Raw genomic sequence first — 24398 nt, forward strand, 5'->3', positions numbered from 1 at the left:
TGTTCTTTGTTCTCTACACTCACGTCCCCAGATGACTCAGTCCCCTCCTAACTTTTACTAACAAACACTGTAAACTACTGTACCAATCAAGGTCCTGATATGTATGTGCATACCCAGTCTATGTGACACTGTCTCCCATCCCTAAACACCTAGGTGAGCAAAATAGAGGAAAAGACCCCAAACACCTGAACCTGAACTGCTATAAGAACCAGCAGGACAAATCTCCACCCACTTCCAACTGTCCCCAAGAGATCTGAATTGCCATCTAAAAATGTCTGAAACCAAACTCATCATTGTCTCTTTTAAAAAGTAAGCCCTCTTCCTGCGCCTTTTCTAACTGTGAGTGGTGTGACGAAGAATGATCCTTGCCCCATTGTACTCTCACCAAAACACTGCCAAATAACCCAGTCCTCTCGAGTTTACCTTCATAATCTCTACCACCTCTCTCTCTCTCTCTTTTTTTGAGACAGCAGATTGCTCTGTCACCTAGGCTGGAGTGCAGTGGCTCGATCTCGGCTTACTGCAACCTCCTCCTTCTCCCAGGTTCTAAGTGATTCTCCTGCCTTGGCCTCCAGAGTAGCTGGGATTACAGGCATGCGCCACCACACGCGGCTAATATTGTGTTTTTAGTAGAGAAAGGGTTTCACCATGTTGGCCAGGTTGGTCTCGAACTCCTAACCTCAGGTGATCCACCTGCCTCAGCCTCCGAAAGTGCTGGGATTACAGGCGTGAGCCACTGTGCCTGGCCCATATCTCATGTTTGTCCCACTCCCACCACTATATTCCAGGTTAGGGTTTCTCAGTCTCAGCACTACTGACATTTTGGGTACATAATTCTTGTGGAGGCTGTCCTGTGCACTGCAGGATGTTTAGCAGCATTTCTGGCCTCTACCCACTAGATGCCAGTAGAACTGCTCTCTCCCCTCCAGTTATGACAATCAAAAATGTCTCTAGACACTGCCAAATGCCCCTTCCCCATTGTCACCCTCATTCCCAAGTTTGAGTACCACTGGCCCAGTTTCTTACTTCGTATCTGCCATACAAAATCAACCTCCAAGTTAAGTCTACAGTTTTATTCCTCTAATTCCTATGGCCCTGACAAACGACTCCTAAAGCACTGCTTTATGAGTCATTTCTTTAAATCTACCACTCCCTGTTACCTTCACAATTAGTTCAAAGCTCTCCATCCAACCTTGATAATCTGGCTTCAATTAAACATTATTCCACAAAGCACCTCATATAGTGGCTACCCAGCAGTCCTTCAATAACACATCCAGTCTCTTTCTTTCTATTCTACTGCTGTCACCCTGGTTGGAAGTCCATGACCTAGCACCCAATCCAGATCACTAAAAGAGTCTCATTCCCTAGCCTCTCTGCCACTCGAAGTCAGAAACTTTTCAGTGGTTCTCCATTGCCTGCTGAAATATCGTATCTGCTGCCCTTCTTCAGAGTCTTTCCTAATATGGCCTCTTTCTAATTTTATGTTCCGTTATCCTGAAAGCACTAGTCCTTGAAAAGGCTCCTACACTTTCCACTTTTGATCACATTTTTTTCTCTGCCTGGAAGCCCTCATAATTCCACTCCCCTCACTCCACCCTAATTTAAAGTCCATCTGAATTAAGTCAAAAAGCCTTTCTTGGTCATACCTCCTTTGTATTTACATAACACTTGGCACCTCTCCTATGGCATACATTCTACCTTATGTTATACATGAGTACTCCTGTAATTGACAAGATCCTTAAGAGCTTCTTACTCCTCTTCTGATGCCTGCAATGCCTAGCCCAGTGTTAAGCAGAGAACTCGGCACTAGATACGAGCTTCCCCAAATGTTTCCCACTTAGAAAGCAATGGAGGACTGTTTTCAGACAATCCCAAACTCCCTTAAGGGAAGTAAGCACATATTCTCCTTGTGTCTCATATGTCTATGTCTTAGACCAATTTTTAAGTAAACTGCCTTCAAGATATCTGGATTGCTATTTAGTATACATTACTGTAGAGTTCCGCTTCAGGGAGTTCCAACTTGTAACTGAACCCTGAATACTTAAGCTCTCTCTTTATGCCAAAAGACAATGAAATTTATTTTTTGAATGTTAATAAAATTGAGCAAAACATAAAAATAACTTGCATTGGATTAAACGTGTTTCAAGTAAAGATTCATTAGTGCTGATGTGTCTGTCCTAAAAATTACATTTCAAGTTCTAAAGTCTTTGCGTATCATTAAAAAGATTGAAAGTTTTATTTCAACTCCTTCTCACCTCAAAGACAAACCAAAATAGAACACAGAAGGCTTTTCCTTAATTTTATTTAGATCCTAACTTGAAGGTATATTCTGTTATTTCTTCAAAAGGAGCAAAAAGAGGATCATTAATGAGCATGTTCTGACCAGATCTTTAAGTCCTACTCGAAAGTTGTAAGAGGAGAGTACCGTAGACCACACTACCAGCACCCTCTGTTAGCAGACCACAGAATCAGTTTTGTATGTCCCTGAGCTAAGAATGGTTTTACATATTTGTGTTTTGTAAACACAAAAACAAAGAATATGCAACAGAGAGCATATATGGCCAGCAAAGCCCAAAATATTTACTATTTGTCCCTTTTCAACAGGATGAAATTGGACTCCTCGTTGCCCTTCACTGGCACGTAAGACACCCCACATTTTTCCTCCCAAGGTTTTAAAAAAGCAATATAAAACCCAAGAACATGTAAAAAGATCTAACTCGTTCAACTTAGTCATAGTTAATGTGGACCTAACTTCTAAAACAGAGACCTGTGTGTGGACATTTTTATACTTGACAGAATTTTTGTTAGAAGAAACTTGCCTTCATTCTGTGGATGAGCATACTTATGCTTGAAAAGGGAAAGTGCCTGACCCAAAGTCATATTGCTGGTTAACAGCAGAGTAGGGTCAAGGACCCAGCCCTCAAAACCCTGGTCCAATGCTCTGCAGTCCACTACATACGCCTACACATGTGGCTTTAAGTTTTGGAGATGTGGATGATGTGGATAACTAGCTTGGATCAATATAAAAGATGAATGCTTAAAACCTGTTCCTAATATGCTGTTTAGACAGACTCCTACTAGCAGCTATGAATCATTAAACAGAGTAGCACTAATGCTCACCACATACATTAGATAAGAATTTCTAGGAAGTCTTCTGTTTTAAAAGCATACATGATAAAGAAGGCTTGAAACCTATAGGGCTTGCTCCTCCAGGGCTTCAGATTAGGGAAAATACGCACTTCTGTCTACCAGCTGTTCAATACTCATCTCCCAACCCAAATCCGCAAGTTCCACAAATGCTTTCGAACGCCTGTTGAAAAAAACTGTTCAGTTTCATACACACGTTCTACAGATAATTACAACTTCTTGTATGCCTACTTGTAAAACTACTCACTAGTTCACATTTTTAAAAATTGCCCTAAGAATTTTGCTTCCTTTAACAAAACAGTTTCTTCGATGCCTAAACCTGTAAAACTCACTTTATCGCGTCTTCTCGGTTAATTCAAGAATTAAAAAAACCATTTTGCCCATACTGATAACTTCACTACTCCGCAGGATCCGAAAAGCTCTGTATGCCAGGTTCCAGGATTCACACACATTTAACAACCTAAGATCCTTCACGTGAGGTAGGTCTTGTAGTGCAGAGCACAGATTCTCAGGGTAGTGGGGGATACCGGCTGAGGCTCTTCAGACCCCCACCACAGGAGTTCCGTCTTCTAAGAGCCATCCCCTCCCCCTCGGCCGCCGCGCGAGTCCAGGCCTCCCGGGCACCTGCGGCCCCTACCCGCTGCGGGGACCCCGACCCAGACCCCCGCCGGTCCCCAAGGAATCGGTGCCCACTCCCACTCCCGGAGGCTGGCGACTGCAGGCCTGAGGCGCCCGCCGACCCCAGGACGCGACGTTACCTGTAGGACCACGTCGTTGGGCAGCTGCGCGGCCCGGAACAGCTCCAGCACCCGCCCGTTGACCACCACCTTCTTGGTGCTCTCAATGTCGCAGTAGGAGAAGAGATCTGAATAGTATTTCTGCTCCGCATCGCTCAGCGTTAAGCCTTCCATCTTCGCCTCCGGCTCACGGCCGCCCCGCCCCGCATGCACTACTCGGGGCCCGGCCCCAGGACCCTGGGCCGGCAGGGGCTGCGCGTGGCCCGGCCTCCTGCTAGCTTCCCGAAGTCGCCGGCCCCGGCCTCACAGGCGCCAGGTGCGCCCAAGCAACAGGGCCCAGAGGTCGCGAGGAGGGAGCCCGGCTGCGCTCGGCGCGCCACCGCCTGCGAGGCCCGGCGCAGTCCCGGGCTCCGCGCAGCGCGCGCCTGCGGCTGCGGCTCCGGCCCTGGCCGCGGCCGCCGGGAGGTTGCAGAAAAAGAGGCGGGGGCCGCGGAGACGCGAGGCACTGGTGGACTCCGCCCCCGCCGCGGGTTCGAGTCTCCCCGGCTCTCCGCCGATTCCCCCAGACTTCCCGCCTCGGCTTCCCCTTCCGTCCACGCCTCCGGAGCGGCGGCGCTTCCCGGAAAGTTGTGGGGCTTCGAACCTAAAGTTTCGGAGGATCTGGGCTGAGCGTGGCCGCCGCTCCGCCTCCCTCCGCCGCCATTTACAGCGCCCGGCCCGGCCCCGACGCGCCCGCACCAACAGTGACAGCGGCAGCCGCGCTCCAGACCCGGATGTGAGGCCGGGAGGAGAGAGCGCGAGAGGGAGAGAGAAACACCCACCGGGCTGGCTTGGCCGCTCCCGGGAGAGGGAGGAGGCCGCAGCGCCCCCTGGTGGCCGGCGCCCGGCGGCGGGATGACCGAGCCGCCCTCTGCGCGGAGACCTCAGCAAGACCCCCGGAAAGGGGGGTGCAGCGGAAAACAGCCAGCAGCTCATTAAGGCCGAGATAACTAAGATACGGGTTGCAGTTTTTATGTTTCGCAGCTTCTGGTCCTAAGCGTCTAAATAATTGGATTGAAAGGGGAGCTTTGTTCAGGTTATTATCATTCTATCTGTACCTTTTTGGTACAAATGAAGATAAATGCAGTAGTTCCATCTGTTCTGAAGGGCTATGAACATCCAGGCTATCCGGGAAGCCTCCACGTAGACACCAACATTGAGGCTTCGTCTCCTTCGTGCTTTAAGCCATGTTTACCTGAGAAACGAAATATGCTGAATAGAGGGGGAAAACTGGCAAAGTTGTCCTCTTTGTTCACAAGGTCATTCCGGTCACTGGGAACTTAATACTCTACATTTATACCGTCAACTCTATCAACTCATGTAGGCCCAGGTCTGCCCACAGGGGCTGCCTTCCTTATTTTCTCCTTTATGAAAATCATGGAGTGGCGCTCTTTTAATCTGCACCTGTCCCAGAGAGGGGATTCTTCAGCTATTTCAAGTAGAATATCTTAAGAATTTATACTTGGCAAATATAAAATACTTCAAAGACGGTAGCTAAGGCAGAATTACACAGAGTTTTGGTTTTTATTTTGTCTTCTACAAGTTGTTTCCCAGAGTGCGGATCCTATAAATGACACATAGGAGGAAACTATTACAGGTTCCCAGTCATTTATCTGTAATTGCAAAATTCAAAGAGCACTGAAAACCCAAAGACTTTTTTGTAACCCTTTGGAAGTAAAACCTGCCCTGCAAAATCTAAACTAAGCTTGCATGAAGCTATTTCTAGCCTTTATGGATGCCACTTAGTGTCCATTTTTATTCATTTCACTCCAGGCCTTTCTGGAATGTTAATATGTACACAGTTACAGGCATTCTATTATCTTTCTATTTTTTAAGAAAGGTAAGAGATTGTAGACCTGTCAATATCTTCTGACTTGACTAGTAGTATTTGATAAAGGTAAGTATATACTATCCATTAAGCTTATTTCCCATCTCTAAGACTTTCAGTTTGCTACAGCAGCCCCTCATGTGGCCTTTCAGGGCACCTGCAGGAAGTGATCAGAACCCCCCAGACAGCTGCCTTCCAAAGGTGTAAACAGGAAGAGCACAAAGGGGTAGAGATTGGCTCACAATTGTCTTTGCATCTTTTTCTCGGCCACCTTTCCTAGGCCTTGCAGCCCTTGTCTGCCCCAGGGCCTTTGTTCCTGCCATCTAAAATAGTCCTTCCACAAACCATGGCATGGCATATTCTCTCACATGGTTTCCGGTCCCTGCTTACATGTCACCTCCTCAGAGCGGCCTTCCTGCAGCAGCTGCTCTAAAATAGTCCCACCATGCACTATCTGCTTATCTGAATTCTTTTTTTTTTTTTTTTCTTTTGAGACAGGGTCTCCCACTGTCACCCAGGCTGGAGTGCAGGGGCATAATCTTGGCTCATTGTAGCCTCGACCTCCTGAGCTCAGGTGATTCTCCCACTTCAGCCTCCCAGGTGGCTGGGATCACAGGCCCAGGCCACCATGCCCAGCTAAATTTTGTGTGTGTGGTTTTTGTAGAGACGGAGTTTTGCCATGTTGCCCAGACTGGTCTCAAACTCTTGGGCTCACCCTCCTCAGCTTCCCAAAGTGCTGGGATTAGAGGCATAAGCCACACTGCACCCAACCTGAATTCTTTTTATTTATAACACTTGTCACTATCTGACGTTACATATATATCTGTTACATTTTTAATAGCTAATTATTGAATAATTAGCTATTAAGTTTCAGGCATTGTTCTAAAGCTTTACACTAATTATCGCATTAATCACAACAATCCTATTAAGTAGGTACTACAAGGGTTTTTTTTTTTGACAGATTAGGAAGCTGAGGCAAAATGGGTTAAGTATTGTGTAAGTCATGTTGCTATTAAATACCTGGAACTGGAATTCAAACTCCAGGCTGTCTCAACTCTAAAATCATTACCTTGTATTGCCTATCTAATTTCTTTATTATTAAGAAAATATTTCTTGGCCAGGTGTGGTGGCTCATGCCTGTAATCCCAGCACTTCGGGAAGCTGAGGTGGGTGGGTTGCTTGAGCTAAGGAGTTCAAGACCAGGCTGGGTAACACGGTGAAACACCATCTCCACCAAAAATGCAAAAATAACCAGGCATGATGGTGTGCACCTGTGGTCCCAACTACTTGGGAGGCTGAGGTGGGAGGATCACTGGAGCCCAGGAGATAGAGGCTGCAGTGAGCAGTGATTGTGCCACTGCACTCCAACCTGGGTGACAGAATGAGATTCTGTATCAAAAAGAAGAAGAAAAAAGGGAAGGGGAGGGGAGGGGAGGGGAGGGAAGGGAAGGGGAGGGGAGGGGAGGGGAGGGGAGGGGAGGGGAGGGGAGGGGAGAGGAGAGGGAACGGAAAGGAAAGGAAAGGAAGAAGGGAAGGGAAGGGAAGAGAGGAGGGAGGGAAGGGAAGGGAAGGGAAGGGAGGGGAGGGGAGGGGAGGGGAGGGAAATATTTCTTCATTGCCAAAACCCAGTATGTGACACATAATGTGTATCAATAATAATTTGTTGAATGAATGAAAGCATCAGTTTCGACATTGATGTGATAAGCCATTCAATATAGTAAGTCCTCAATTAATGTTATTGTGGATAGGTCCTTGGAAACTAATTTTAAGCAAAACAAAGTATTGTAACCGAGTAGTTTAGCTTCAAAACAAAACATTTTTTCTTTTCTCCTTTCTTATCAGTCTCAAGATGTAACCTTGAAATGAACTGTAGAAACCTTTTCTCTTTAGTCTTAAAATATAGCCTTGAAACATACTTTGAAACTCCACTCCCCTCCATTTCCCACAAGGTACTCCCTTACCCAATGCACATTTATGTAACTGTATGCTTCTTAAAAATTCCAGGGGCTAATTTAAAATGAGCTAGGCACAAAGGCCCAGCTGCAGAATTGTCCCCCACTTAAAGATTGCCTCAAGGTAGATACTCTGCAGCCTGGCCACAGGCGAGATGACGCCAGCCTGCATTTTAGATGGACCATAACTCAAGATAGGCATTGAAGCAAGACACCACAACCCCTGCTCCTGGCACAACTCCTGCATGTCTCCCATATCGAGCTTCCCTTTTTGAAACCTCTGCCTTCAACCCAGGCTTTTGAAGCAGTTTCCAGAGGTGTGTAAGCTGGCTGTTTCCCCACTGCTAGCTTTGAAAAATAAAGCCACTTTCCTTTCACTGCACTTCATCCTTGTTATTGGGTTGGCAAGGGGCATGCAGCCAAGCCTGCACTTGGTTATGGTATCATGAAACCAATTTTATCACAGGCTAATTGATAATTTGCTACAAACAAGAGTTAAGTTCCTATGGCATATTTCTGGTCAGAAAATCACCAAATTTCTAAATCGAGACCAAAACACTTCTAATATTAAACATTTAATTAAGTAAATGTAAGCTACACATGCAACCAAAATGATTAATAAAAAAAAACACTCCTTACCCTATTTTTGCTGTACTAGTGAGTTACGACGGTTGTCCTTGTGGTGGGTTAAATCAAGGAATAAATGTCTGCAAAGTGAAGTTCAAAATCATCACAAACATGGTGGCTTGCTGAGCTCTCTAGCACTACTTTGTTTACTGTTTTGCATCTGTATGATCATCATATGCTTTACACATTTTTATTTTTCAGTCACTTATATTCATTCATTTTCCTACCTATGTATTCCAGTTCGGGGTTGTGGGTAGCAGGAGCCTATCCCAGTGGCTCATGGGACAGGTAGGCGCCAGCTCCTGTCTAGGATGTGATTGCGCGTGCGCGCACGCGCACACACACACACACACACACACACACACACACACACACATACACACACACACATATCCATGCTCACTCAGACTGGGACCATTTAGACACCCTGACTTACCTAATGTGCACATCTTTGGGATGTGGAAGGACACCTGAGGATTCAGAGAAAACCCACGCAGACATAGGGAGAGCATGCAGACTTCACACAGGCACTGGTCCCTGCCAGGCAGTGGTCCCTACAGGGAATGGATTTATTTTTTCTCGTCAACGTTATAATGAAACAATGTTGCTATCGAAGGACCTGTTGTCTTCTAATCTCCTCCTAGTTTTGCACCCTTAACCTTAGCAACCTCCAGCACCACTTCTCTTTTTTTTTTTTCTTTTTTTTTTGAGACGGAGTCTCGCTCTGTCACCCAGGCTGGAGTGCAGTGGCACGATCTCGGCTCCCTGCAAGCTCCGCCTCCCCAGTTCATGCCATTCTTCTGCCTCAGCCTCCCGAGTAGCTGGGACTACAGGCGCCCGTCACCACGCCCGGCTAATTTTTTGTATTTTTAGTAGAGACAGGGTTTCACCCTGTTAGCCAGGATGGTCTCAATTTCCTGACCTCGCAGCACCACTCCTCTTTAGCAACCCAAAGTAATTATAGGATCACTTCACTTCCAAGTTCTAGAACTCTGAACCTTCTTTCTCAGTCCATAACAGGCTGTCCTTTCACTCTCACGTTCCAGTCCTGAAATAAGCATGCACCCTACCCTGGGCACAATGGTTCACACCTGTAGTCTCAACATTTTGGGAGGCTGAGGCCGTGGGTCACCTGAGGTCAAAAGTTCGAGGCCAGCCTGGCCAACATGGCAAAAACTTGTCTCTACTAAAATTACAAAAAAATTTAACTGGGCATGGTGGTGTGCACCTGTAATCCCACCTATTAGGGAGGCTAAGTCAGGAGAATTGCTTGAACCCGGGAGGCAGAGGTTGCAGCGAGCTAAGATCACACCGCTGTGCTCCAGCCTGGGTGACAAGGCAAGACTCCATCTCGGAAAAAAAACAAAAAACTTGCTCCTTTGTATTTGGCTGGGTCCCCACCCAAATCTCATCTTGAATTGTAGTTTCCATAATTCCCATGTGTCATTGGAGGAACCCGTTGGGAGGTAACAGAATCATGGGGGCGGTTGCCCCCATGCTGTCCTCATGTTAGTGAATGAGTTCTCAGGAGATCTGATGGTTTTATAAGGGGCTTTTCCCCTTCTGCTCAGCACTTCTTGCTGCCACCATGTGAAGAAGGATGTGTTTGCTTCCCCTTCCACCATGATTGTAAGTTTTCTGAGGCCTCCCCAGTCATGCTGAACTGAGTCAATTAAACCTCTTTCCTTTATAAACTACCCAGTCTTGGGTATGTCTTTATTAGCAGCATGAGAACAGACTAATACGATAAATTGGTACTGCAAAGAGTGGGGTGCTGCTGTAAAGATACCTGAAAATGTGGAAGTGACTTTGGAAGTGGGTAACAGGCAGAGGTTGGAAAAGTTTGGAGGGTTCAGAAGAAAACAGAAAAATGTGGGAAAGTTTAGAACCTCCTAGAGATTTGGAGGGCTCAGAAGACAGGAAGATGTGGGAAAGTTTCGAACTTCCTAGAGACTTGTTGAATGGCTTTGACCAAAATGCTGATAATAACCTGGACAATAAATTCCAGGCTGAGGTGGTATCAGATGGAGATGTATAAATTTTTGGGAACTGGAGTAAAGGTCACTCTTCCTATGCAAAGAGACTGGTGGCATTTTGCCCCTGCCCTGGAGATCTGTGGAACTTTGAACTTGAGAGAGATGATTTAGGGCAACTGGCAGAAGAAATTTATAAGTGGCAAAGTGTTCAAGAGGAAGCAGAGCACAAAAGTTTGGAAAATTTGCAGCAATAGAAAAGAAAACCCCATTTTCTGGGGAGAAATTCAAGACCACTGCATAAATTTGCGTATATTACAAGGATCTTAATGTTAATCACCAAGACAATAGGGAAAGTGTTTCCAGGGTATGTCAGAGACCTTTGTGGCAGCCCCTCCCATCACAGGCCCAGAAACCTAGGAGGGAAAAATGGTTACATGGGCTGAGCCAACGGCCACCCTGCTGTGTGCAGCGTAAGGAGTTGGTGCCTTGCATCCCAGCCACTCCAGCTGTGGCTAAAAGGGGCCAAGGTACAGCTCAGGCCATGGCTTCAGAGGGCATAAGAACTAAGCCTTTGCATCTTCCACATAGTGTTGAGCCTGTGGTCAACACTATGTGGTCAAGAACTGAGGTTTGGAAACCTCCCCCTAGATTTCAGAGGATGTATGGAAATGCCTAGATGCCCAGACAAAATTTTGCTGCAGGGGTGATGCCCTGATGGAGAACCTCTGCTAGAGCAGTGCAGAAGGGAAATGTGGGGTGGGAGCCCCCACACAGAGACCCCACTGGGGCACTGCCTACTGGAGCTGTGAGAACAGGGGCACCATCCTCCAGACCTCAGAATGGTAGATCCACTGACAGCTTGCACCATGTGCCTGGAAAAGTCACAGACACTCAATGCCAACACGTGAAAGCAGCCAGGAGAGGAGTTGTACCCTGCAAAGCCACAGGGGTGGAGCTGCCCAAGACCATGAGAATGCACCTGTTGCATCAGTGTGACCTGGATGTGAGACCTGGAGTCAAAGGAGATCATTTTGGAGCTTTAAGATTTGACTGTTCTGCTGAATTTCGGACTTGCATGGGGCTTGTAGCCCCTTCATTTTGGCCAATTTCTCCCATTTGGAACTGGCGTGTTTACCTAATAACTGTACCCTCATTGTATCTAGGAAGTAACTAACTTGCTTTTGATTTTACAGGCTCATAGGCAGAAGGGACTTCCCTTGTCTCAGGTGAGACTTTGGACTATGGACTTTTGGTTTAATGTTGGAATGAGTTAAGACTGGGAGACTGTTGGAAAGGCATAGATTGTGTTTTTAAATGTGAAGACATGAGATTTGGAAGGGATCAGCAGCAGAATGATATGATTTGGCTGTGTCCCCACCCAAATCCCATCTAGAATTGTAGTTTCCATAATCCCCACATGTTGCTGGAGGGCCCAGTGGGAGGCAGTTGAATCATGGGGGCAGTTACCTCCATGCTGTTCTTGTGATAGTGAGTGAGTGCTCATGAGCTCTAATGATTTTATAAGAGGTTTTTCCCCTTTTGCTTGGCACTTCTCCTTGTCACCATGTGAAGAACAATATGTTTGCTTCCCCTTCTGCCATGATTGTAAGTTTCCTGAGGTCTCCTTGGCCATGCTAAACTGTGAGTCAATTAAACCTCTTTCCTTTACAAATTACCCAGTCCTGGGCATGTCTTTATTAGCAGCATGAGAACGGACTAATATGCTCCTTATAACTTTCAGGTTCTCCTTAATACCAGCACATAATTAATGTATTCAAAAATATACTTTAAGCATCTTGTGCCATTGTAAAACAAACTCCATGGTCTTGTTCTCAGTGATCATATAGTTCAGGGACCTTGTTGTCATTATGTCCAGGGTACTCTGCTGGCACCCTTGATTCCTTCATGCACTCCTTCCCCCTACCCCTGGCCAAATAACTGAATTGGCCACAACATATGCGTTATTAGATTTTGAGAGGGAATCTTCCAATGATTCTATTGCTCTATGAGGCTTTCCTAATGTAACAGGACATGGAGTAGTTTTCTCATTGACAACCAAGGCCAAGGGGAAGACCAAAAGTCACAAGTACCACACATTCTAAAGAAAAATAATAAAGTCAGACCCCTTTCCTTATGGGCTTACTAGGAGGCAGCTGAATGGACCTTACTGCCAGCAACTACTGCCTCAACCTGCAGACACAATTCCCCGGATGGAGCCAGAGTCCTAGATGTCATCAGTCTATGAGAAGCAGTGCACTTGTGTGAGAGCCCCTCCAAATACATACTCCCCATGGAAGCAGGAACTCAAAAAGACAGGGAAGCCTGCAAGAGGAGGAGCCTGCCTCCTCAGTTCCCAGATGGATACTGGGTGGACTGAGTGGTAGAGGGCTAACAGTTTTACAATGTATTATATTATTCTCTAGATCTGTCACTCAAATTCGTATTTCCAATTACAAAGGTAAAGAAATACGATGTAACACATTGGCCCTTTGAGTTCAAGTCTAATCTTTCCTATACATTTTTAGTAATATCAGTTTTAAAAGTGACATCATGAGAAAGCTATTTTAATACAGGTGGTCTATATTATATAGCTATAGATTTTAAAATGCTGGTTTTCAGATAAAACTACTAGTTGGTTACTGCCAGCAAATGCATCAGCTGTTTTTTAACTGAAAATCTCTAATATCATTTTTAAAATAAATAAATTACATACAGTAAAATTTTACAAATGCAAACAGTCATGCAGCCACCACCAAACTCAAGATATAGATTCCACAATCCAAAAAAATTCCTTTGTGCTGCCCTTTTGTACTAAGCTCCAGTCTCCACCCTCAGCACCCCCGCAACCACTGATTTGTTTGCTGTTCCTATTCTTCTGCCAAAAATGTCATATACATGGAATCATGTAGTATGTACCCTCTTAAGTCTGGATGTTTTTTCACATGGATTAATGCATTTGAGATTGTCCCATGTTCTTGCTTGCATCAATGGTTTAAGCACTGAATAGCATTCTGTTGTATGGATGATTACAGTTTGCTTATCCATTCACTAATTGAAGGACATTGGGGTTACTCCCAATTTGGGGTGATTATTAATAAAATATCTAGGAGTGGGATTGTTTGGTGAATGCTTAACATGTGTTTAACTTTATTTTTTAAATGTCATTTTTTCAGAATGGCTGTACCATTTTGCATTCCCATCAGAAATGCATCCGCATTTTAGTTTTGTTGAACACAACCTCATAAACCATTCTAATGTCATTCCAATAGGTGTGTAGTGGCATCTCACTGTGATTTAAATTTGCATTTCTCTAAGACAAACGATCACCATTTCATGTACTTACTTGCCATCTGAATATCTTCTTTGGTGAACTGTCTATTCAAAATTTTTCCCATTTTATATTGTGGGTTTTCTTGGTTTTGTTTTCGTTTGTTTGTTTTGAGACAGAGTTTCACTCTGTTGCCCAGGCCAGAGTGCAGTGGTGCAATCTCAGCTCACTGCAACCTCCGCCTCCTGGGTTCAAGCGATTCTCTTACCTCAACCTCCCAAGTAGCTGGGATTACAGGCATGTACTACCAAATCTGGCTAAATTTTTTTATTTTTAGTAGAGACGGGTTTCACCATATTGGCCTGGCTGGTCTTGAACTCCTGACCTCAAGTGATCCACTGGCCTCAGCCTCCCAAAGTGCTGGGATTACAGGCATGAGCCACTGTGCCTGGCCTGTATTGAGTTCTTTGTTTTCTTATTTTTGAGTTTTGAATATCCTTTATACATTGTTTATACAAGTTCCTTTTGGTTAGACGTGATTTGCAAGTATTTTCTAAAGTCTGTGGCTTGCCTCTTTATTCTCTTAGGAGTGTCTTCTACAGAACAGAAGAGTTAAAAATTGGGTTAGCCCGACTTGTGTGGGGGGCCTAAAGAACATTAGTGAGGGGAAATTTACTGGGGAGGGTTTCAGTTAAGGCACTTAGTCATTCACTTTGTGTATGAGAAGTGGCCCAAGATAAGAATATACATTAAACCCAGGGACAGTAACAAAGGGTTTGGCTGGTTGGTCAGGGGCTTGGAAGGAGACAGTTTGGAAGATCAGAGTGGAGGATGTCTGGGGGGAAAGCATGTGGTTGAGCCTATGGAAAGGACATGAAATGGGAATATCTTTGTACTACATATTCACACCCAAGGCAACCAAGTAGAGAGAAGGCACAAGACAACCAAGTAGACAAAATGACCTGTCCAGTTGCTGTCAGGCAGCCCCTGCAATCAGCCACCCCCATGTTGGCACACTGGCTTCAGGAACTGAATGGCTTTTGCAGCAGCAATGGAAGCTATGCATGGGCCCCACACCGTAGATTCCCACTTACCAAGGCCGTATGTCCAACCCACCAGCAACGAGACCCAAGTTCAGTTCTGAACACAGGATCATTCCTCAAGGAAACCAATCGGATACTTGGTGACTAGTTGATTTATCTTTACTTTTTTTTTTTTTTTTTTGAGACGGAGTCTCGCTCTGTCACCCAGGCTGGAGTGCATTGGCCGGATCTCAGCTCACTGCAAGCTCCGCCTCCCGGGTTCACGCCATTCTCCTGCCTCAGCCTCCCGAGTAGCTGGGACTACAGGCGCCTGCCACCTCGCCCGGCTAAGTTTTTGTATTTTTAGTAGAGACGGGGTTTCACTGTGTTAGCCAGGATGGTCTCGATCTCCTGACCTCGTGATCCGCCCGTCTCGGCCTCCCAAAGTGCTGGGATTACAGGCTTGAGCCACCGCGCCCGGCCGATTTATCTTTACTATAATCAAATATATTCTGGGCATATGTTTGCTTTTCTGCCCACAGGGCCTCAGCCGGCACCACTATCGGAGGGTGTTTTAGCAGAATGTTTATATCATCAACCTGGAGTCTGTGTAATATTGCTTTAGAACAAGAGACCCCATTCACATCAATGAGAGGTGGCCCAAGATGAGAATATACTTTAAACCCAGGGACAGTAACAAAGAGTTTGGCTGGTTGGTCAGGTTCTTGGAAGGAGACAGTTTGGAAGATCATGGCAAGGCCACAACTGATCCTCATTGTCTCCTTTCTACTCCTCATTCTAGATCCCCTCGCCCTCAGCCAACACCTCTGCTGCTGTAGGTGGCTTACATGTACATCAGTGGACATATGACCATGGGACCTCTCACATACCCCCATGGAAGGTGCTGGCCAGGAGAGTGATAGAATGGTCTTTTGAAGGTGTAGCTGTGTGTCAGCTTGGAGATGATACTCTGCCAAGAGAGGACCCTAAATTAATGACTGTATATGCTACAGTGTCCCCGATCAGTGGGCTCTCTATGAGACAGGGAACCAAGTGGTGAACGTTAGATTGGCCCCATTTGCCTTTGTTAGGAGTGACCCACTTGGAGACCCCTTCCTGTCCCCTCAGTCCTGGGCTTTGGGCCTCTGGAGGTCCTAGTTGTCAAAGAAGAGTGCTTCCACTATGAGGCTTATTACTAGTCCCATTAAACTTTCAGCCACAAATGCAGTCCCGTTACTAAGGGCTCCTTAATAGGGAACAAAATAATTAACACACCTGAAGGTAATTGAATTTACTCATCAGAAGGAAATAACACTTACTTTACACAATGGAGGCAGAAAAGAGTAAGTTAAAAACCTAAGAGATCTATTGGGATTGGCATCTCTTGTTGCCCCTGATAAAAATTTTTGGCTTGGCCAAACTTTAGTCAGGCTCCTAAAACTTCTCCTAGGCCCATCTGTGCACTTCCTTGTAAAATCCAGTTTCGGCAAAGAACCTGCTAAGTCAGTTTAGCAAGAACCCCCAACCCTCAATATCTGATCAACCTCGATCTGACCAACCTGGAAAGCTGATTCTGATCAATCTGATCAATCTGATCAACCTGGAAAGCTGATCCTGTTCCTCATCTTCCACTTTCTCCCCAGGTGATGTCTGATCATCCTGCTCTGACTTTAGCAAGAATCCTGTTCAGTCGATTTAGCCAGAGAATCCCGCTTACCCTTGATGTTTCCTCTAAGTAATTTCCATCCACTGAGCCCCACCCTGCTCCTTGGCTATAAATTCCCACTTGCCCAAGCTGCATTTGGAGTTGAGCCCAATCTCTTTGCCTTACTGAAAAATCTGATTGCAGTGGTTCCTATGCTTCTCTCAATGGTTCTGGATAAGTCTGCTTTACCATGCTTTAACAAATGTCATTGAATAACTTTTTCTTTAACACTGCCCTGTTCAGTGTTGTTGGTAAATGGATAAGTGTAACTGCCATAGTCTGAGAAGGGTGTGGTGACAAGGGACTCAGACCACCAGGGAGATGAGAGTCTGGGTCACCCTGCAAGAACAGCCACCTAGGGCAGCAGAGATGTTGGCTAAGGGTGAGGGGGATGTAGAATGAGAAGCAGAAAGGAGACAGTGAGGATCAGATGTGGCCTTGCCATGAGCTGCAGGGGTGGCAAATGTAGTTCATTCCACTAACCTTCCTCTTGTAACAGTTTCCAGGAAATGAGACCAATCAGAATGCTAGGAGAGTTATTCCCATATGGAGTAAATATATAAAGCATGTGTGGTGCAAGCACGGGCTGTGGTGGCTGCTGACTGTGGTATGAAATCCAGATTACCACATGCGCCAGGACTGAGGCACTCATATTTTTAGCCACTGAAAGTATTGAGATGTCAAAGCCCCACAGCTGAATCCCTCTCCAGGAATTGCCCTCGGGAGAAGGAAGTTGTCTTACTCAAGTTATACCCCTGCCACAGGGGCAGCCCACATCCAATGACTGGTCAGTGGATTTAGGAGACTAAAGGTCCTTGTCTCCTAGGACAAGGGACAATTTTGTTTTGGGACAACTTTGAAGAGTCATTTCAGCTTCAGAGATCTTCCAGGGATTGGTGTGGGCCTCCATTGCTACCACATTACAGTTTTCCCTCTGCCCAATTTTGGGCTTTCTTCCCTTCCTTATGAGTGTTGTTCCTGACAATTACCAGTGAACCTTTTATCTCCAAATCTCCATCAGGTTTCCTGGGAAACCCGATCTAAGCCAGCCACCTACACACTTCTGCTCCCATTAGTTGAGCTGGCTGGTGCTTACCATCCTCTTATACTTATTATTGTAATTATTATAATTGGATTAAATGTTACATAAACACGTTAAGTATGCAAACAGAAAGATGATTTTTGTTTGTATAAAAATCAAGAATGATGCTTTGGGCAGACACCATGATGGTAAATTGCTAAGAATAGTTGCTGTTGAATTATCTGCGTCATGTTCTCATAAAGACAGACTTGGAGTTGGGGCCAGGTGCGGTGGCTCACACCTGTAATCCCAACACTTTGGGATGTCAAGGTGAGTGGATCACTTGAGGTCAGGAGTTTGATACCAGCCTGGACAACACGGTGAGACCCAGTCTCTATTAAAAATACAAAAATTATCCAGGCGTGGTGGCACATGCCTGTAATCCCAACTACTTGAAGCTGAGGCATGGGAATTGCTTGAACCCAGGAGGCAGTGAGCTGAGATTGCACCACTGCACTCCAGCCTGGGTGACAGAGCAAGACTCTGTCTCAGAACAACATGGTATCCAGGTGTTTAATGTATGCTTCTTGTTTGATGTAGAAGTTAGGATGGAGTGTAATTTATTACCTGTAATTATAATTTCTGTCTTTTATTTTTGAGAAATCTATCATTTTTGTAAAAATAAACAGGTTTATTGTAAAAACTCAAAATAACTTAGAAAATAAAAAATAAAAATTACCTGTAATCCCACCATCCACAGGCAACCTCTATTAACATTTCAGTGAATATCCTTCTTAACATCAATTGTTTAAAATACACACAAAAGCATGTACAATGTCAAATAAATGGATGTGTTATACATATAAATAGATACACATTACATCCTATATATGTGTATGTATTACTATATGTCATATAATCAAATATATCAAATAAATGCATTGTATAATTACTATATATGTATTACATGTTATATACATATATTTACATATAAAATGCATCCATTTATTTGACATTGTATATTTATTTCTTTGTTATATCTTTTGTAGCAAGTTTTGTGTCCTCAACTATGAATCTTATATATTTTCCTCTTCTGAAGTCATTAATATAAATGATACAATAAGATTAACTTAAGAAAAACAACTGTATTCTCTAGAAACCACATGAGGCAATATTACTCATGGGATATATTTCCATTACCTAACTAGGAGAGAATCACAAACTTATTATTTTTTGGATGTTGCAGTTGCAAATCAGTGGTTTAATCATGAAATAGAAAATGCCAGATAAATTTAAGATCTCGTATTAGCATTAGATTCAACAGGAGCAAAGGCATGGAAACCTTTATGAAACTGTTGGTAGAGGAAAAATAAATCAACTTTTTGTCTAAATAAAATTATCAGGAGAGATTAACCAAAAATTGAAAAAGCATTTTCCTTTGATTTCCAATAGAAATCAAACCAACAAAGTTATGACTTATCTACCGTATGCAAGGCAATTTTCCTCCAAGTTGCCTTTGTAAATATTCTCAATTGCATGTGCTTTCAGGACTTTGAATTTTTAACCTGAAAAAAGTCAAAGTGGTTTCTTCTTTGTCTTTATAATAGTGGGACTGAAACATGCAGATGTAGTTGTAGGAAAAGCTAAATGCATGTTGCTTACCATTAGTAGTGTTTCAAAAGCAAAAACTTTGCACTTGGATAGGATCATCTCCAAACACTTGATCTTTTCAAACTATTAACAACAACAACAACAAGTAACCTGACCTTTGTGCTACTTCTATAACCTTCACTATTTTCTTTAACTTCCCATGGTCCTGCCGTGAAAATATTTTACATTGTTATATGTTTCATAACCCTTTGTGGTGCTTAGAGCTATAGGTTATTTGCTTTGTAAAGTCTAATTCCCTTTTTTTTTTTTTTTTTTTTTTTTTTTGAGACAGAGTTTTGCTCTTGTTACCCAGGCTGAAGTGCAATGGTGTGATCTCAGCTTACTGCACGCAACCTCTGCCTCCCAGGTTCAAGCAATTCTCCTGCCTCAGCCTCCAGAGTAGCTGGGATTACAGGCATGTGCCACCACACCAGACTAATTTTGTATTTTTAGTAGAGACAGGGTTTCTCCATGTTGGTCAGGCTGGTCTCGAACTACTGACCTCAGGCGATCCACCTACCTCGGCCTCCCAAAGTCCTGGGATTACAGGTGTGAGCCACTGTGCCTATTTCCAGTTTAAACTATGGCATGCTTTGTTGTTGTCCATATTTCAATTTCCAAGGACTCTCGGTGGTTGTCTCTGCTGACAATCTTAACTAACACTGTGGAAAGTAAAAACGAATATAAATTTTGATTGGCTGTAACAATAAGAAGGCAACAAGTTGAAAGAGAAACAGAATGGTCCTAGTTTGAGGTAAAATACACCTGGGTTTGAAGCCTGATTCTGGAAATTATTAGCTGAATAATCCAGGGCAAGTTTAATCTCTCTTAGCTTCATTTTCTTCTTCTGTAAAAAGGGATGCCTTATTTGGTCAGAGTAACCATAAGAGATAACATATGTCAAAATTGTTATCTAAGTGGTATTTAACAACTGGCAACTATTATCAAAGACAAACATAATCAATTAAAATCTGGATTATTTATGTTTGTTCTTGCTTATTGTGCAGATAATTTAAACAACCAGGAGGAGATCCTTTATTAAGGTATAAACAATTATTTATAACATGTCATTATCATCTATAATATCCATTTCCTTCTAGTCTTCAAGTTGTTACTGTTCTGTAAATCCACTGCACAAAGAAAGCCTGACCATGTCTAATAATTTGGGTACTATCAACAAGTGTTATAGCCTATAAGCATTTAGTGCCTAAAATCTACTTGTCTTTTTTTTAATAATTATTTTGATGCAGGTACATAAGTGTGGTGGGACCAAACATTTTAAACCCTATATGTAGCTTTAAAAATCTTCTTCTCTAGGGAATATAGTGTTCCTCAGTAGCAGCAACCGGGTTGAACTTAATTTTGTCACTAACTGTATCTCAGGATCCTTCTGTTAAATTGTTATCATTTAAGTAATACAGTATCTTTCACTTACAGCTCAGCCTCCAGTACTTCCTCTTTTCCTTGCTTTTCTCCCAGATGTCATGGGGGTCAATGGAGGTTAGGGGTTGAGATCAGCTTGCATGATTTCTTGGCTGGGAGAGAGAAGGGGACATTATAATAAAGACATTCAAGGTGTCAATCCGATAAGAAGTCAATAAGAATACTTAGTCTCAGTGGCCCCAGGATTCACAATACCCATGTTTCCTCGAACAATACTTTGATTTAAAGACAGAAAGTTATTTATTTTACCAAAGTAGTTTTTTTTTTGGGAAAATCTCCTCTTCTAATTCAATAAACTAATTTATTTAAAGTGAATCATTTCCTTCCTTCCTTCCTTCCTTCCTTCCTTCCTTCCTTCCTTCCTTCCTTCCTTCCTTCCTCCCTCCCTCCCTCCCTCCCTCCCTCTCTCTTTTCTTTTCTTTTCTTTTCTTTTCTTTTCTTTTCTTTTCTTTTCTTTTCTTTTCTTTTCTTTTCTTTTCTTTTCTTTTCTTTTCTTTTCTTTTCGTTTGAGATAGAGTCTCACTCTGTCACCCAGGCTGGAGTGCAATGTTGCGATCTCTGCTCGTTGCAACCTCCGCCTCCTGGGCTCAAGTGAATCTCCTGCCTCAGCCTCCTGGGTAGCTGGGACTACAGGCGAGTGCCGCCACATCCAGCTTATTGTATTTTTAGTAGAGACAGGGTTTTGCCATGTTGGCAAGGCTGGTCTCAAACTCCTGATCTCAGGTGATCCACCCGCCTCAGCCTCCCAAAGTACTAGGATAACAGGTGTGAGCCACCGAGCCCAGCCTAAAGTGGATCATTTTCAAAGGATTATTTGTGAGGAAGGCAGTCATTAAGATAATCATTATTTGTACAAAGAGAAATAAGAGAACTAGAGAAATGCAGCTACAAAGTCAAAAACAAAACTTCCCTTAAGTTGCCTGAAAACAAAATGAAGTTTGTTATTTGGTTAGTTCGGCTTAGTGTTTGTTGTTGATGGTTGTATTTGTAGAATCAAGGACCCTTAAAAAAACAAAAATAAATAATTGCTTAAATTTCCTACCTTACTCTGCAGGCTGCAACATATCATGATCTTATGATGTTAGTCTCTCTGACCTAACTCAACATATGCTCCCTAATTAGCCAGGTCACTTCAAGTGGCCAGGTTGAGAAGCAGTTACAGTGATTTTGTTGTAAGAGTGACTATTAATAATTGGTTTCCACAAATCATCTAGTATTGAATTTTACTCTCTTTTTTGGATAGAATTTCCCAACTAATTAACTGTTTTCCTCCTCCTTTGTTCCTTCCTTTTTTCCTTTGCTCCCTCCTTCTCTCTTCCCTCCATCCCTTTTACTTATTTATTAAATACTTACTGTATGTCAGACACTGTGCTAAATTTGAAGATTTAAAGAAAACATTTCTTGCCTTTAAATAGCAAAGAAGCAAACGATGGTGACATTCACTATGAGTAAACAAGTAATTACGATACGGCATGGTGCATGGTCTAATAGAAAGAGTGCATTTAGAATATACAGCAAAGTTGTCCTGCACGGGCCTGGAGTGGCCAGAAGTAGGTCAGTTTCATCTTTTGACCCCTCCTTCCGGAAGGAACTGCAGGATGACTATCTATACTTCGACAGATTGAACAGGACATGTGAGAGTTAACGAGATTAACGTGATGACATTTCATATTAGGTCATTGAAGATGGGGAAGTGGAGAATAGAACTAGAGGTGGCCTCGGAAGCTAAGGGAAATAGAAGAGCGTGAGAAAAATGGAGAGAAGGATGAAATAAAGAGAAAAACAAAACAATATTCCCACAACACAAATCCTTATGCTGACCAGACTGAGCCTTAGCAAAGTGATTGATTCTCCACACCAGTCAGACCCCAGAACCTATGTGACATTTTCCTTTTTGTAGTTCCTGGCCCATTGCCTGCATCATTTTGATAAAAAATGCTTTTTGGAGATAAACATTATTTATTCCATATTTCTAGCTGTGCTCTAGTTAGATCAAGTAGAGTTGTATTAAAAGGCAACAACCTTTGGAATAAAAGAGTCACCACTTACTTTATTTTTCTACACCAAGGTACTTTTCTGCCTATTTCGCTTTGTCTTTCTCCTAGTTCTCAGGACCTTCACTGATAAATGTTCATTTAATGTTTCAATATATTTTGAATCCCCAAAAGATTGGGGAATCTCAATTAATGTTTCAAGATGCATTGAAACATTAAATGAATGTATGTTAGGTGGCTCATGGCTGTAATCCCAGCACTTTGGGAGGCCGAGGCAGGTGGATCACTTGAGGTCAGGAGTTCAAGACCAGACTGGCCAATATGGTGAAACCCTGTCTCTACTAAAAATACAAAAATTAGCCAGGCATTGTGGCTAGCGCCTGTAATCCCAGCTACTCGGGAGGCTGAGGCATCAGAATCGCCTGAACCCAGAAGGCGGAGGTTGCAGTAAGATGAGATCGCACCACTGCACTCCAGGCTGGGTGACAGAGTGAAACTCTGTCTCCAAAAAAAAAAAGTATATCAATGAACTCTTGAATCCCCAAAAGTTATCTGAGATAATAGGAATTTTAAGGCAGCCTGGGGATTTGAACATATGTATAAATTCCTACCATCAAAACAGTTTGGTCAATTTAATTCATTTCACAAATATTTATTGAGCATTTATTATGTTTTGTTTGTTTGTCTGCTTGTTTTTGCCTAATACCAAGGCTTACAATACTATGTGTTAATAACTACTAGATGCTGAGAACAGAAAGTCAGATATGATCCCTGCCATTGAGGAATTTATAATACAGTGAAGAAGACAAATATATGCTGTTTAACTTTTCTCCTCTCTGTGTTGCACTTCCTATCTGTGTAGCTCCCCACCCCTGCTTCTAGCTCTAAGTCCAAACTTGGTTTTGTTCCTGGTTTGAGGGTGTCTGGTTCTCCTCTAAAGGCCTTTGATCCCTTTCATGTGAACATTTTGTGGTAGCTTATGAACTTTCTGACTGCTCCCTATGGAAACCTGTCTTCCCTTGCTTGTCTGCAGTGGAAAGGTGGAATGCGAATGTTCCACCTCACTGCCAGGGAGGATGTGGAGTTAAGCTCTCCCTTCCCTCAAGGAATGTGAAGTTTTCAGTTTTTAATTAGTAAACTAATTTCTAAATTCTCAAGATCTGTTGAAAGTGTCACAGGAAAAAAAAGGAATGTGAAGGAAGACAAGCAATGCCTCAGAGAGGAAAAAGAAGTAGGGGAGGAGGGCTTGTCCCATCAGAGGGGTTTCCCATGGGAGGGGCTTACCAGAGGACCCTTTGGGAATCTGGAGTTAATCCTGGAGAAGAGGCCTAAGAAGGCTTTGCATCATTGCTCAAGAGGAGCAGGGTGGGCAGATCTCAGACAGGACCACCAAGGCGGGCATCGTCTCTTACCCTAGTAATCTCAGTACTTTGGCAGGCCAAAGTGGGTGATTGATTAAGTCCAGGAGCTGGAGACCAGCCTGGGAAATATAGTGAGACCTTATCTCTTCAAAAATAAACAAAATTTGCAGAGTATGGTGGTGCACGCCTATAGTCCCACCTACTTGGGAGGCTGAAATGGGAGGATTGCTTGAGCCCAGGGAGGTCAAGGCTGCAGTAAGCTGAGACTGTGCCACTGCACTCCAGCCTGTGTGATAGAGTGAGACCCTGTCTCAAAAAGTAAGAGAGAGAGAGAGAGAGAGAGAGAGAGAGAGAGAAAGAGAGAGAGAAAGAAAGAAAACAAACAAAAAAACATAAAAAGAGGGGAACTGTTTAAGGGCCCGTGAATAAGAGGCTAAATCTCAGAGACACAGACTTACTAGAGAACCCCTTTGTCTATACATAGAGACCAAACCAGTCATACTTCCTGTCCACACCAATGCAGACTGGACTCCACCCATGGTCTGCTCAGCAGAGTGAAGTTCCTTCAGGCTTACTCCCCATATGATTATCATGGTGGACTCCTCACCAAAATTGCCATGACCAGAAC

General features: G+C 43.6%; 1 protein-coding gene across 6 annotated transcripts in view; it reads right to left on the reverse strand.

Annotated features, from left to right (window-relative positions):
• Positions 1–4633, reverse strand: part of LOC105465718 (RALBP1 associated Eps domain containing 1) — an 87255-nt gene extending 82622 nt beyond the window's left edge. For 3 of the 6 annotated variants that reach the window (XM_011714303.3, XM_011714299.3, XM_011714298.3), the window contains exon 1: positions 3906–4633. In XM_011714303.3, coding sequence (XP_011712605.1) covers positions 3906–4058 — 153 coding nt within the window. In that variant the 5' untranslated portion in view covers positions 4059–4633. The remainder of the gene's footprint in view (positions 1–3905) is intronic. The other 3 variants (XM_011714302.3, XM_011714304.3, XM_011714301.3) reach the window with 1 other exon arrangement.
• Positions 4634–24398: the final 19765 nt, after the last annotated feature.

Source organism: Macaca nemestrina, chromosome 5, assembly GCF_043159975.1.
Source record: "Macaca nemestrina isolate mMacNem1 chromosome 5, mMacNem.hap1, whole genome shotgun sequence".
Taxonomy (NCBI): Eukaryota; Metazoa; Chordata; class Mammalia; order Primates; family Cercopithecidae; genus Macaca; species Macaca nemestrina.